Here is a 14,339-nt window from a genome sequence, read left to right as displayed (position 1 = left end):
CAATCTAGCACAATACTTTTCCGCAGTGCCGTTCAAGAGATGAAGTGAACTATACAAACAGGTCTCCTGTTCGCACAGCTTGCTGTCTAATCTGGTGTTTTAATATCTAGATGCCTTGTCCTCCTTAAGGAAGGAGTATTTTAAGGAATAACTATTGAGCTATGTCAACTCTGAAGTAGGAACTGCATTCTAGCCTTCCACTGCTTTAATCCCTCTATCCTTTCCTCTTCCTCCCCCCATCTCTCTCCTTGTTTTCCCCTCTTCCCTCCTCCTTTCTGTTCTGTTTTTCTCCTCTATTCCTCTACTTCCCCTCCAAGTCATCTTCCTTTTCTCACTCGCCCTCATCCTCTCACCCTTCTGTCACTCCTTCATCCTCTCTGGTCCTCATCTCCTCTCCCTTCCCTGTCTTATGTTTCTCTTCCCTCTCCGTCCCCTGATGCTTTTTTTCCTCTCACTGTTGTAAATCTGGTGTATACATTCATCAGACATACAATCTGAGTCTGACAAATGCCCAGAAGGCAGGTCAGACAGAGTTGAATTACTCATTCCTTACCCTCATACTCAATTATATTCAGTAGAGCCAGGCTCACAGCAGATGCTCTTGAATAAAATTATTTTCAGTAGGCACATTTTCCTCCACTGAGAATTATTCAGTAGGACACAGTTTGTAAAACAAAGAAATCATTGAATAAGCAAATGAAAACTCATTCATGTAGTTTTCACACCCAAGAGAAAGTTACACCGCTGAGGACTTAGCTCACTACTGGAAACTCGGGGTCCATCACATGGCAAGTCTGCAGTGAAGACTTGCTGAATGCATGCTAGCATGATTAGCATGATTACAGTCCAAGGTTTGCATCTTTCCTCCAGCTTCTCCCTCAACCCTGTTAGGTTACGGATCCTCTAGCCACTCAGCGCTCTCTCTATTCCAGTGATGAGTCCATATCCACCTGAGGGGCCTTTCCCTTCAGGACCACTCTGTCCCTGATTGTGAGCACCCATAATAGCGCTCTTCATAAAGGTAATTCCCTCCAGCTCCACAAACATGTGAAATTTCTAAATTAAAACATCTCAGAGCTACTGACTAGGAATCTGCATTTAACATGATTTCCCACAATTCCTACAAGAATCACGAGTACAAATAGCATAAACTCCTCTTCTCTGCCCCAGCCTGCCTTTCTTCTGCTTCCCCCTCCCACCTCTCTTGCAACTGAAAAATCTGATCCTGGCTGGCAAGGTAGCTCAGAGGATCAAAGCACCTGCTGCTGAACCCGACATCATGAGTTTGATACCTAGAACAGACATGGTAGATTAATCCAACTCCCTCAAATCATCTTCTGACCTCCACACAGGAGCCAATGCATGCATGCCCACATACATAAATAAAATAATCACATTTAAGAAAACCTTCTATACTTTAGTTTCACGGCATTCGCATTGACGAAAAAAAGGAAGATGGGAAACTAGAGTGGTGCCCACTGTTAGGAGTCTGATCGGTTTTTTTAGGAAGTCATTCCTTCTTTCTCCCATCCTCCTCTACTATGTCCTCTCCCTTCTCAAATCACATTTTTTATGTCAGTTCACATTTTCACACTAAAAGGTGTTTAGCCAGAACCAAGTAGAGCCTTCCTCCTCCTACTTCATCCTTCCAGCCCCTTGTGACCTCTATGGTCTTCCCTGAAAAAGGAGAGTACTCCTTAGGTACTGAAGACAAAACATAGGCAAGAACATCAATCAGTTTCTATCAGTTCCATACTCATAACAATGAGGTATAGAACCATGAAGCATGAGAGGTGGAGCCAAGTGTCTATCAGTACTCAGGACACCTTCAAATATAACTTTACAACGATATTTTAAAGGTTCATCATCAACACCTGTTGTGTGGCATTTTTCTCATAGTGAAATACTCCTTCCCAGAATTAGGCTCATTAAGACTCAGAAAGTAGTTGAAACATGCAAGAATCAGGAAGGAAAGAACAGCATTTCAGAAGTTCTTGAGACATGTACCAAGTCAGAGAGAGCTCATCAAAGTTATGTAAGCAGTAGAACTTCTAGGGAGAGAGGACTCTCTGATGTGTCAAGCTGTCTGACAGTCACACAAGGGAGCTCCAGTTATGCAGATTTTGTAAGTTATCACGTAGGCTTTTTGATGATGCAGCTATCTCTAATTCATCTGTATTCCTACAGGCAGCCCTTTACTGGTATTCCCATAATTGACCCCAATATCTGTGGTAAACAGGCATCTATTCACATCTCCAGAGTAAAATCTCACAGTGCCTTGGCTGCAGATTAGAATATGAAGAAAATATATGATAGATATAAACATTAAAAAGGAGGCTCTAAAGTCCAAGAAAAAAACCGTCAAGCAACACACTTCAATAATTTGATACCATTCTGAACAACAATCCCAGGCCTTCCCAGGCCCAGTTTCAGCTTTACCCTTAAGATTTTAAAAGCTATGTAATTTCAGTTAACAAACTTAAATGTTCTTTCCTTTTAGCTCTGTTTGCAGACATCTTTAAGACCTTCTGATTCAATGTAGCTTGAACTATTGAGGTCTTCTGGATTGCAGGGCAATCCAGCTCTGCATCCCACATCTTTGTGCCCATTAATCCTGCTGGTCAATCTCATTATGGAGAAGCAGGTCATGGGATTGGAGTGAAAGAAGCTCTTGTACAGGAAATTGGATATTTTTCTAACTCTACAACTTCATGAGAACCCCAGACAATTATTTCATATGAAGCTAAATCTTTACCTTAAATCGTCCACTAATTGAGAGGCAAGAATAGAAGATTTCTTTTTCCATAAAGTCTCACTAGAAGAACTGCACTGTAGTATATGCTGACATTTTATGCTGTGACCATCACCATGAAAGCAACAATATAGTCCATTTTCAAATTCCTCTTTGTACACTCATCTGTCTTCATAGCAGGGATCATACTAGAATCTCTGATAAAACTACTTTTGGCAAATTCTATACCAGGGGAATGCAAAAAGCAGTTGAGTCAATGGATCAGTTGTGCTGTTTCCAATTCTTTCCTTCCTAAATACCATCTACCTGCTTTTTGAATGAGTTTTTCTTAGAAACACTAGTTAGGATAGGTTCCCTAGGCTCTAATACTTTTGAACAGTGAAATTTTCCTGAGTGATTGATAGGCAGCATTGTGGTTTGGATCTGCAATAATCTTATATCTGCACATTTTACAAGCTTCATTCCTTGGTTAGAGTGAAACTTAAGAAGGTGTGATCTTGCTAGCAGAAGCAGGTCACTAGAGTGAGCTTTGAAGGACATACCTTCTCTTGGATCCAGTCTGAAGCATTCTGCTTCCTCTGTTGTTCCAGGCCATGAGTAGTCTCCACTATATACATCTACCACTTTCCAAACAGTGATGATCTACAACTTTCTGAGACCATGAATCAAAACAAACCATTCCTTCTAAAAGTCATTTCTGTCAAGATTTTGGTCATAATGACACAGAAATGGCTACGAATAAAGGTTGTGGTGGTTGCCTAGAAACTTTTCTTTTTGCAACATTTTCTGAAACTTTCAAGACTGTAGCATTCTTAGGACCAAGAAACATTTTATTTTGTTCCTTTCTGAAAAGTAGCTTTGGAGACTAAGGAATTCTAATATTTTTCCTAAGTCAACCACAGTTCTGACTGCACTCATACAACCCCTCACTGTGGTTCCTTTTTTTTTCTTTTTTTTAAGAAGGGGAAGGTTTATTTGGGCTTACAATCTGAGGGTACAATCCATCAGGATGAGGAAGGCATGTTGGCAAGAGCAAGAGGCACCTAGTCACACTGCATCCATAGTCAGGACACCAAGAGTGACGAATGCTGGTGTTTAGCTCGACCTCTCCTTTTTCTTTGGTCTCCAGCCCATGAAATAGTGTCACTTACACTCAGGGTAGGTTTTACTTCTTCAGGTAAGCCTCTCTAAAACACCCTCATAGACATGCCCAGAGGATGCTGCCTAGGTGACTCTAACTCAGTGACATTGACAGGGAATGTTAACTGTCACACACAGTAATTTAGGAACCTACATAAAGCAGTTACAACTCACTAGCACCTTATCAGTGGCTATTAGCTCTGTTGCGTGAATAGACTTCTGACCTCCCAGTTCTCCCGAAGTGGCCAAGATGATGTTGTGTCTACTTCACACCTCTTGCTTTCTTCATTATGAGGAGCATATGGCATGGGGATGCCAAGGTCTTAGTTAGCATCAGTTGAGAGATGGGAGATTCCTAAGTCCTCAGTATTCATGTATTCTGGTAGCAATTAAGTTCATTCACCACCCCCACATTTACCCAACCAGTCTGTGATGCTGCTTCTGTGGTACAGAGTGGAGTAAAGGGAAGGCTAAAGTATTATCCTTGAAATATGCATGTTGAGAGCTACTGTGGTAAACAGTTAAGAAACAGACTTGAAAAATGAATATGTAATAAAAAAAATCTTCAAAAGCTACAGAAGAGTGATCTTTACACACCACAGTATGATGTGGGAGTGATTACCATTAATGAATAAAGAAACTGCCTTGGCCTGTTGATAGGATAGAACTTAGGTAGGTGGGGAAAACTGGACTGAATGCTGGGAGGAAAAAGAGCAGAGTCAGACGGAGACTCCATGGATCCTCCATCATAGATAGACATGCTGAAACTTTGCTGGTAGGCCATGTCCTCATGATGATGCACAGATTAATGGAAATGGTTTAAATTAAAATTTAAGAGCTAGCCGATAAGAAGTTAGAGCTAATGGGCCAAGCAGTATTTTAATTAATATAGTTTCTGTGTTGTTATTTTGGTTCTGAGTGGTTGGGACGAACAAGTGGCCCCATGAAACAACAGTAGATTCCAGTCACGGGAATTCAGGTGTCACTTCATAAGACATAACCTTGGAACTTTATCTTTAAAGCACATTTTGGAAGAATCCACTAGTTTCAAGAATGGTGACATCAAAAGCACATATAGGTGTTTCCCACCCTCAGTATGCTAACTGGATTTACACTGACAAGAGGGAAAGTTGTCAAAAGCATTGTTGCCATTATAATATATTCTCTACCATATCTAAAATAGCAGGCATGCAAACATTTGCCCATCCATCTGTCCATTCACTGGGCCACATGCCTTTCCACCATTTATCTTTTAAAGGAAAACAAACTATCTCTTTTTCATTTTACATACCAATCCCAGTTCCCACTCCCTCCTCTCCTCCCATTCCCTTCACCTATCCCCCACCCCATTGGCCATCCACTCTTCAGAGAGGGTAAGGCACATTTCTTTGGGAAAGGTCCAAGGTCCTCCCTACTATATCTAGGCTGAGCAAGGCATATATCCAAAGAGAATGTGTTCCAAAAACCCCAGCACATGCAGTAGGGATAAATCTTGGTGCCACTGCCAGTGGCCCTCAGTCTGCCCCAGACATGCAACTGTCAACCACATTCAGAAGGACTAGTTTGGTCCTATGCCCCTTCCCAGTCCAGCTGGAGTTGGTGAGCTCCCATTAGCTCAAGTACACTGTTTCAGTGGGTCTAACCATCATGGTCTTGACCTTTTTGCTCATATCTCACTCTTCCCACTCTTCAACTGGACCTTGGGAGCTCAGTCTAGTGCTTTGATGCAGGTCTCTGTCTCTGTTTCTATCAGTTGGTGGATGAAGTTTCTATGGTGATATTTAAGATATTCACCAGTCTGAGTACAGGGCAAGGCCATTTCGGGCACCCTCTACTCTATTGCTTAGGGTCTTATCTGGGGTCATCCTTGTGGATTCTTGGCAATTTCTCTAGTGCCAGGTTTCTTGCTATCCCCATAATGGCTCTTTCGATCAAAATATCTTTTTCTTTACACTTATCTCTGTCCTTCCTCCATCTTGACTATCTCATTCTCTCAAGTTCTCTTCCATCCTCCCCTTCTACCCTTGTCTTCTCCTTCCACCTTCTCTACTCACCCTACTCCCATGCTCCCTATTTTTTCAGGTGATCTTGTCTATTTTCTTTTCCCAGGTGGATCTGTGTATGTTTTTTCTCTTAGAGTTTACTTTGTTACTTAGCTTCTCTAGGATCATGAACTATAGGCTCAATATCTTTTTGCTTAAAGCTAGTATCCGCTAATGAGTGAATACATAGCATGTTCATCTTTCTGGGTCTGAATTACCTCACTCAGGATGTTTTTTTTTTCTGGTTCTGTCCATTTGCCTGCAAATTTCAAGATGCCATTGGTTTTTACCACTGAGTAGCATTCTAATGTGTAAATGTACTACATTTTCTTTATCCATTCTTTGGTTGATGTGCATTTAGCTTGTTTCCGATTTCTGGCTATTACAAATAATGCTGGTATGAATATAGTTGAACAAATGTCCTTTTAGAATGATCGAGCACATTTTGGGTATATTCACAAGAATGGTATTGCTGGGTCCTGAGTTAGGTTTATTCTCAATTTTCTGAAAAACCGCCATACTGATTTCCAAAGTGATTGTTTAAGTTTGCATTCCCACCAGGAATTGAGGAGTGCTCCCCTTACTCCACATCCTCTCCAGCATAAGCTGTCATTGGTGTTTTCGATCTTAGCCATTCTGACTGGTATAAGATGGTATCTCAGAGTCATTTTGATTTCATTGTGCCTATTTTCATGGGCTTATTTTTCATATTTGTTTTGACTCATGTATGAATCCAATGGTTTATGTTCTAGTAGAAGGACAGTAATCAGAAAAGGCTAGTTACATATTTATCTATTTTGTTTTGGAAGAATGATTTTTAAGATTTCCTTCATCTTTATGGCATACCATACTCCAAATGAGCAAAGGATGTCATATTCATACTGTCATGGAAAAAATAAAGTTGATAATTGATGATCATCACGGAAATTGTTTAAAATCATAGATGAGTGGAAGTTGGAGACAGGATGGATAAGGAGTATTTTCTTTAATAAAAAATAATAGCTACATGAAGAGTCTGCAATGCTGGAACACTGACAGTCTTGTGAGGTTTATGGGTCCTAAGCACAATACAAAAAGCTTGATGCTTCAATGGCTAATACAACCACAAATAACTAACAAATGCCTTTGCATACAAATAACTTAACCCAGCAATGACCCACCACCACAGTATGAATAAGACTGCTAGGTTCTAAAACTTTAGCACACTCTACAATGAAATTAGATTGAAGGGAGTGGAGAGATGTTCAGTGTGTAAGAGTAATTGTTATTTTTTTTCAGGGTGCCTGGATTTGATGCACAGAACCCACAAGGTGTCTCATAACCATCTTTAACTCAATTTCAAGGGGATATAAGACTTTCTATTGATTTTCTTGGGTACCAGGCACAAACAGTTATATGCAGGCAAACACTCATATACATAGAATTAAATAAGTGAATCTAGAAGAAGAAACTCAATTGGATTTATCTTCAGCCTGATGGAGTGAGAGCTTCTCAATCCAAAATTGGAAACAACAATAAAAGGAAATTTAAAATAACCTGGATAGAGTTTCCAACTGCTATAAAACCAAGAACCTACAATAATACAGAAATTCTATGTCCTGATTCTGAGTCTAATGCCCATGACCATGAACTTTGCAAACATTATCTTTGTTTGAAAGCAAGAAAGGCTTAATCCTTAACTAGCTGCAGCTTGACCAATGCTAGAACCACCAAGAAATAAACAACAAGCATAGGAACAGAAGGCCTTGAGGTCCTAGTGAACAATATAAGTCAAACTCCAGAAAACAGGAACACGTCCATGCCAAACTCTACCAACAAGTTAACCAATGAACTACCATGTTCAAACTCATAAGAGTTTTGAAGCCCCTTAGGAGAACATGACTGCATCATTCAATAGCCTGCCTGTATGCTGAAGTCCTGTTTGAAACACTTTGACCCACATACTCAGTACACACATAAATATGTTCTATTACTAGTCTTATTTTGTGGATGAAGATATTGACGTACACAGGAAATGTGTGACTTACCTAAGGCCATATGTCTGACATGAAACATTCCTAGTATTTGAACTTGGTCTAGCTGCAGAGTCCAGCTTGAATCACAAAGCCTATCTTCACTCACAAGAAGGAACACATCCAACTTTGAATGGTTTCACTAACAAAGGAAGAGGTTCCTGTGTCTGCTTTATTCTATTTTTTTATTGAATAAATTTTCTTTTTTTATTATTATTAAATTTATTTATTTATTTATTAAAGATTTCTGCCTCCTCACAGCCACCGTCTCCCATTTCCCTCCCCTTCCCCCGATCAAGTCCCCCTCCATCGTCAGCCCTAAGAGAAATCAGGGTTCCCTGCCCTGTGGGAAGTCCAAGGACCACCCACCTCCATCCAGGTCTAGTAAGGCGAGCATCCAAACTGCCTAGGCTCCCACAAAGCCAGTACGTGCAGTAGGATCAAAAACCCATTGCCATGGTTCTTGAGTTCTCAGTAGTCCTCATTGTCTGCTGTGTTCAGCAAGTCCGGTTTTGTCCCATGCTTTTTCAGACCCATGCCACCTGGCCTTGGTGAGTTCCCGATAGAACATCCCCATTGTCTCAGTGTGTGGATGTACCCCTCGCAGTCCTGAGTTCCTTGCTCATGCTCTCTCTCCTTCTGTTCCTGATTTGGACCTTGAGATTTCAGTCCGGTGTTCCAATGTGGGTCTCTGTCTTTGTCTCCTTTCACCACCTGATGAAGGTTAATATCCAGGAGCATGCCTATATGTTTTTCCTTGGGTTCACTTTCTATTTTTTTTTTATTTTTTTGGAGGGGGGTTCAAGACAGAGTTTCTTTATATAGCCTTGACTGCCCAGAACTCTGTAGACCAGGCTAGCTTCAAACTCATTGAGATTCACCTGTCTCTGCCATTCAAGTCCTGGGATTAAGGGTGTCTGCCAACCTGGCTGTCCAATTTATCCTTAAGAGGAGGAAATAACAGCAAAGAAGATAAAGAGATCTGCTCAGTTGCAGAGCATAGCAGGTCAGGACATTTTTTTTTTCTCATGGCAAACAATGCTCCCTGCCACTTAAGATAACCACTTTGTTTTTAATGTTTCCCAAGAGGCATATTGAAAATTTTAAATTAGGCTTGAATAATCTTCCAAAAGTATTGCCTAAACAACTATAAAGCTGACTTGGGACTGGCATACCACGGGATTTGCAGCGATGTCATTTAAGGGGAAAGAATGCCAGTGACTGGCCAGTTTCCCTCTGGTCTTCTTAAAAGTCAAGGTTAGCAAGAGTCTTAGAAATGTAAATTTTATGCTGCTCTATCTGCGTGAATCTGTTTCTTTCCTCCCACACTTCTGCCCCCTCTCTTATTTCCTCATTCCTTTGCTTTCTTCCCCTTTTTATTTCAGAGAGTTCTATACATGTATATTTTTATTCTTCTGCCTCTCCTATTCCTTCTCTTACTGACTTCCTTCTCCTGCTTAACTTCTTTCCAGCCATACCACCTCTCTACTTCAATGTCTTTTTAGTGTGTGACTTTAATTACTTGTTTAAGCACTTTTCAGTTGCTACACCACTGAAGTGTGTTAGGTAGGGCAAAGATTTCTCCATTTTGTCTCACCTGGAGCAATCATTAGTTTAACCTGAAACTGACCCTTTCTTTCTATGTCATGAAGTCCCATGGGAAAGCACCCAACCCTGTTCTCTAAACTCGGATTCCCAAGGCCCTAGCTAACTGCATCTTTTGGCTTCTGTTAAACTGTCTTCTTGCTTGTTTGCTTTACTTCCCCTTGAAACAGCCAACAGGGATATAGTTTTTCTCTGTTCTTTTCCTTTAAAAGTTACCTGTTGCATTCCAGGCAAGGCTGCTCTATGAGGAGGATTTCTCTTCAGGCAATCTATCAAGGCTCTCAATTCCTACTGTGGTCATACTGAGTAATATTTGGTTCTCCACCCTGCCACAGAGGAGCATGACACGATACTCCTTCCCCAGCAACCATTCACTGCCAATAGCCTCTCGGGGAGATGAGACCTTGTCCATGATGAAATATCGATGGCCCCTGTCATGTGCAGGTCTTATGTAGAAATCCATAAGTGCAAAGAGTTCTTGAATGCATCAGTGCAGTCAGTTCATGAATGGAGCAGCCTTGTTATATCCAGAGGATAACTTTTCGTAAGACACCTAGGCATCTTCCAGCTCTTTAATTCTTTATGTCCTCTCTTTCATAATGTTCTCTCAGTCTTGGAGGGAGTGATAAAGTTAATACAGTTAGGGCCAACCATGCCCCTAAACCCTGTCTTTAATCTTTTATCTCATCTGTATATCACCTGCCTTCTAGTGCAATCTTTTTTTCTCTCCTCCTCTCTCTCTCTCTCTCTCTCTCTCTCTCTCTCTCTCTCTCTCTCTCTCTCCCCTTTTGAAACAAAGTCTCTCTCAACATGAGATCAAGCTGACCTTGAACTCGAGATACTCCTATCTCAGCCTCCAGAGGGCAGGAATGACAAGCATATACTACCATATCTTTCTTACCTATCCATCTCAAAATAAGGTTCTTATGGAAAAATTGCTCTTCACCACTAAATATAAAGTGATCAATGTATATGCCTTGGTCTACTAACATTGACTAGCATATTATTGTCGTTCAAATAGTATCTAGCATGTTTCAAGTCCCTGTGATAAAATACTATTAAGGAAATAAGTTCTCCTGGACCTCCATTCTCTTGAATGGCTTCATTGTGGGCAGATTACTATGCTTTTTCTTAAGTTCATCTCTGGGTAAGGTGCTGCAATCAGAAAACAGTATTATTGCGCTCACTGGGCACTGGGTGACCTCTCGTATTAATCCTCTTTTCTTTGGCTGTGTTGACACATCCTGTCACTGAAAAGCCTGGCCCTGCATTGCAGCAACTGCTGAAAGCTGAAGCAGGTGATTCTCAAAAAACAAGCGACTTACTTGTTTCTAACCATTATGAGTTCACTTTAATGTCTATCTTAAAAATAGTCTCATGGTATGCAAACACACACAAGAATTATGATACATATAAGGAATGCCAACGTACAGTAAAAAGTGAAAATAGAAAAGAAAATAATAGAATTTGTGCTGAGAAGGCTTCTGACAAAACCCACGGAACCAAAATAATTTAGGAAACATTTGTATGGACTCATCTGTAACTGGGGATGATGGATGTGGTAGAGTGGAAAGGGGTGCCAGAGTCCTATGTGTATTTAAGGTAAGGAGGAATGCAGCTACATACATTAAGCGTATTACAGTTTTGGTTTTATCAGACTATATTCATTACTTTGGTCTTTCAGATGAAATAATTATTGGTAACATTTAGCCACTCATCTCAGCTGGGACAGGAAATCTAACAGCAACACACAGAACCAAGGAAATCCCTTGATTTTATATACTTTAGAGATGGGGTTCCTTAGGTTTAAAGTGAGAGAGGTCTCTGCTTTTAGAGAAAAGAGGGTCTCAGAGTCTAGCCGTTGAGTGAAGGTAGAAGAAAGGGTAGAATGCTATAATTTAGAACATCAGCTTGCTGTTCCACACAACCGTGGAGCTTCTACATGCCAGGAGCTTTTCGTATGGTGGAAGCTAATAGGTCAGACAGTGACAAGCTGACCCCTCTACAGCAGTGACCTTTGCATTCTAATGTCCAGTTTTTTTTTGTTCACACACAAACACAGATACACAAATACATAAACACCACACACACACACACACACACACACACACTGAACCACTTCATTGAGCAGAGGGAAGTGGAAAACGAACACTTTTGGAGGACCAGCTTTAGTTCTGGCTTCTTTCACAGCCCTATGTATTGTAGTAGAAAAGAAACAGATTTGAAGCAGCTTAGAAGACTCCCATGTAAAAAACAAAAAAAATAAAAACAAAAAAAAGCTACATAAAACTTCAATTTTTACACTGTAAAATAAATTTGTTCAATTTCAGTCTGGCAAGTTCCAAACAATAGCAGCATTGTCTGTTTTACAAAAGAGATTCTCATTGATGACTTCAACCCATATCAACCACTGAATTATCTTTCCATCCCCTGCCCAGGAGCCTGACTCCTTGAACACTATCTCTCTAGCTTGACATCCAATTTCACCAAGGCACACAAAAACACTGTGGAATAAACAACACGTCAAGACAGAAATAGTAATAGAAATACCCCAGACCTTTAATTAGCCTTCTCATCCCGAACAGGTGCAAATTTGGATCTGATACTCACCGCATTAAAATTGGGAAACAGGTTGACCGCCGCTGCAGTGTCAAGAGGAAAGGGAAGGAAGGGCTTAATATCCAATGATGGTTGCAAAGGAGGGGCTGGCGGCCGGACCAGGGCTGGGAGAGCAGGACTCTGGCATGTACCACCTATAGAGACAAGAGCAAAGCGATGATCAGGGTCACAAGTCACAGAAAAAGAAACAAAATGACCTTTGGGGCAAAAAAAAAAAAAAAGACCAGCTTTCTGGGTCACTAGAAAAAAACAAGACAGAGTCTACTCACACCAGTCAAGACTTGGATAGTGAATATCTTTGTCATTGGACAGCCAAAGGTAAGTGAGCACACCTTTGCCTGGGATAGCAGCTGTACGATTAGGTGAGGATCAGTCAATATTTCACACTGCCCAACTTGCTTCTGTTGTATTGCCTGGAACTCAGGTGCTCGGCACCAGTCAGCCATGCACCTGTAACCACGCTCTCCAGAGTCCAAGGGAAACCCCCCTACAATCTAACACTACTCCCCCATCCCTCCTTGAAAACTAACCGGTTCAGAATATGCTTCAAGTCTGAGTGGCTATTTTGCAGACTGCTCTTTTCACCCAAACTCTGACAGACTAATGACATGAATCTGGAACAGAAAAGAAACCGAACCACAAGCACAGGCAGCCGCACCGCACTGCCCTGGCAGCAAGAGGATTAAAAAAGCCAGCACTACAAGCCCAACAGCCCTGAGCTGTTCAGCCCCCTGGAGCTTTGACAATTCGACAACTGCCTGTCTCCACCCCAGTCATGAGTGGGAGGAATTTAGACCGGCACCAATGAGCAGGCAATGGGAGTATTACAGCAACACAGATCTTCCTCTGCACACCGGTGGGCAGGCGGCTGGTTACATGGAGCACAGAGGTCTGCCCCTGTTTTCAGACTAACTGCATTTAGAAACTGCAAGGATGGAAGCATAGCTCCAGTGTTCTGTCTCCCATATTTTGATAACATTCCAAAACATCAATTTCCCGTTAATTAAAGGCTGTTTGAATCCTAGGAAACTGTTAAAATATGCCAACATTCTTCTAATCTGAGAGGCAAGCAACAGACTGTAAAAACCTGCTGGTGAGGAGCCAAGAAGCATTAGGAAAACAAAATGTGGTGAGGAATTTTCTTGACTCACAAAGAATTCTCCAAGACAGAGACAGAAGACAATGGCAGGCCATGCCACTTTTCTCCCATCTCGGTTTGAGAGCAGACTAGACCGAAACCCCGTGCGCATCACCTTCACAGATCTCACGTCCAATGGACCATTGTCCTGTCCTCAGCCAGGTACCTGAACATGAAGTAAACGCTCTGGAGAGAATCCCTAGTGATCAATTTTACCCTATCTGGTAGAGTTCAGCTAAAAATGAGAAGGGTTTAGTACGAGAGAGTGAAGTCTTATGCACAGGATTTAACTAGCCATGCATCCGGCACTAGAAGCAACAGCTTTCAGCTATAAGATAAGCTTGATTCAAATGAGCACAGTTTTCTTTTTCCAGTTTGAACTCCCACCTTGAAATATTCTTCAGCAAGAACAAGGTCAACAGAGTTCAAATAAGCCCAACAAATTCAGTTTTTGCTTCCCCCCAACAAAGTATATGGGTCAAGGAACAAAGGACAGATGTTAAAACAAACAGAGATAAAAGCAAAATATAGCAAGCCTACGTCCACCAAAGCACACCATAAACTCATTTTATTATCCACCTGGTAGTATATTGAGTGTGGGCGGATAACCTTTTCTAGAGAGGCCGTCTATAAAACTTCAGTGATAAGCCTGTCATGAGCTTTGTATTGCTAAAAGTTTCCCTTTAATAAAAAGTTAAAGAACTCAAATAAATTTTTGGCTGACATCTCTTCATAAAACAGGGAGGTGAAGTAAAAGTTTTGACGAAACTCAACTTTAAAGAGTCCACAACTAATATTGAGCTTCAATATTTTTTTTTAATTTCCCTCATGGAAGATATTACTATAGTCTTATTTATCCTCTGTACTATGTTTGAGCTTAAAATTCCTCAAACAGGTAAAGAGTGACATTATATCATGTTAAAACATAGTAACTGTAACTACTTTAGCTGTTTCCACAGAAGCTTTCCACACACAGCATTATAAGAACTTAACAGCAGGCTGTATTTTTCAATTATTTACTTTTAAGACCT

General features: G+C 41.0%; 1 protein-coding gene across 4 annotated transcripts in view; it reads right to left on the bottom strand.

The window, feature by feature from the left end:
• The window catches only part of Znf385d (zinc finger protein 385D), an 899,443-nt gene that overhangs the window by 247,435 nt on the left and 637,669 nt on the right, over window positions 1–14,339 (bottom strand). For all 4 annotated transcript variants that reach the window (XM_075988657.1, XM_075988660.1, XM_075988658.1 and 1 more), the window contains one exon: window positions 12,162–12,304. In XM_075988657.1, the coding sequence (XP_075844772.1) occupies window positions 12,162–12,304 (143 nt within the window). The remainder of the gene's footprint in view (window positions 1–12,161; window positions 12,305–14,339) is intronic.

The sequence above is a fragment of the Microtus pennsylvanicus genome, chromosome 10 (genome assembly GCF_037038515.1).
Source record: "Microtus pennsylvanicus isolate mMicPen1 chromosome 10, mMicPen1.hap1, whole genome shotgun sequence".
Taxonomy (NCBI): domain Eukaryota; kingdom Metazoa; phylum Chordata; class Mammalia; order Rodentia; family Cricetidae; genus Microtus; species Microtus pennsylvanicus.
This window is presented reverse-complemented; position numbering and strand designations above follow the sequence as displayed.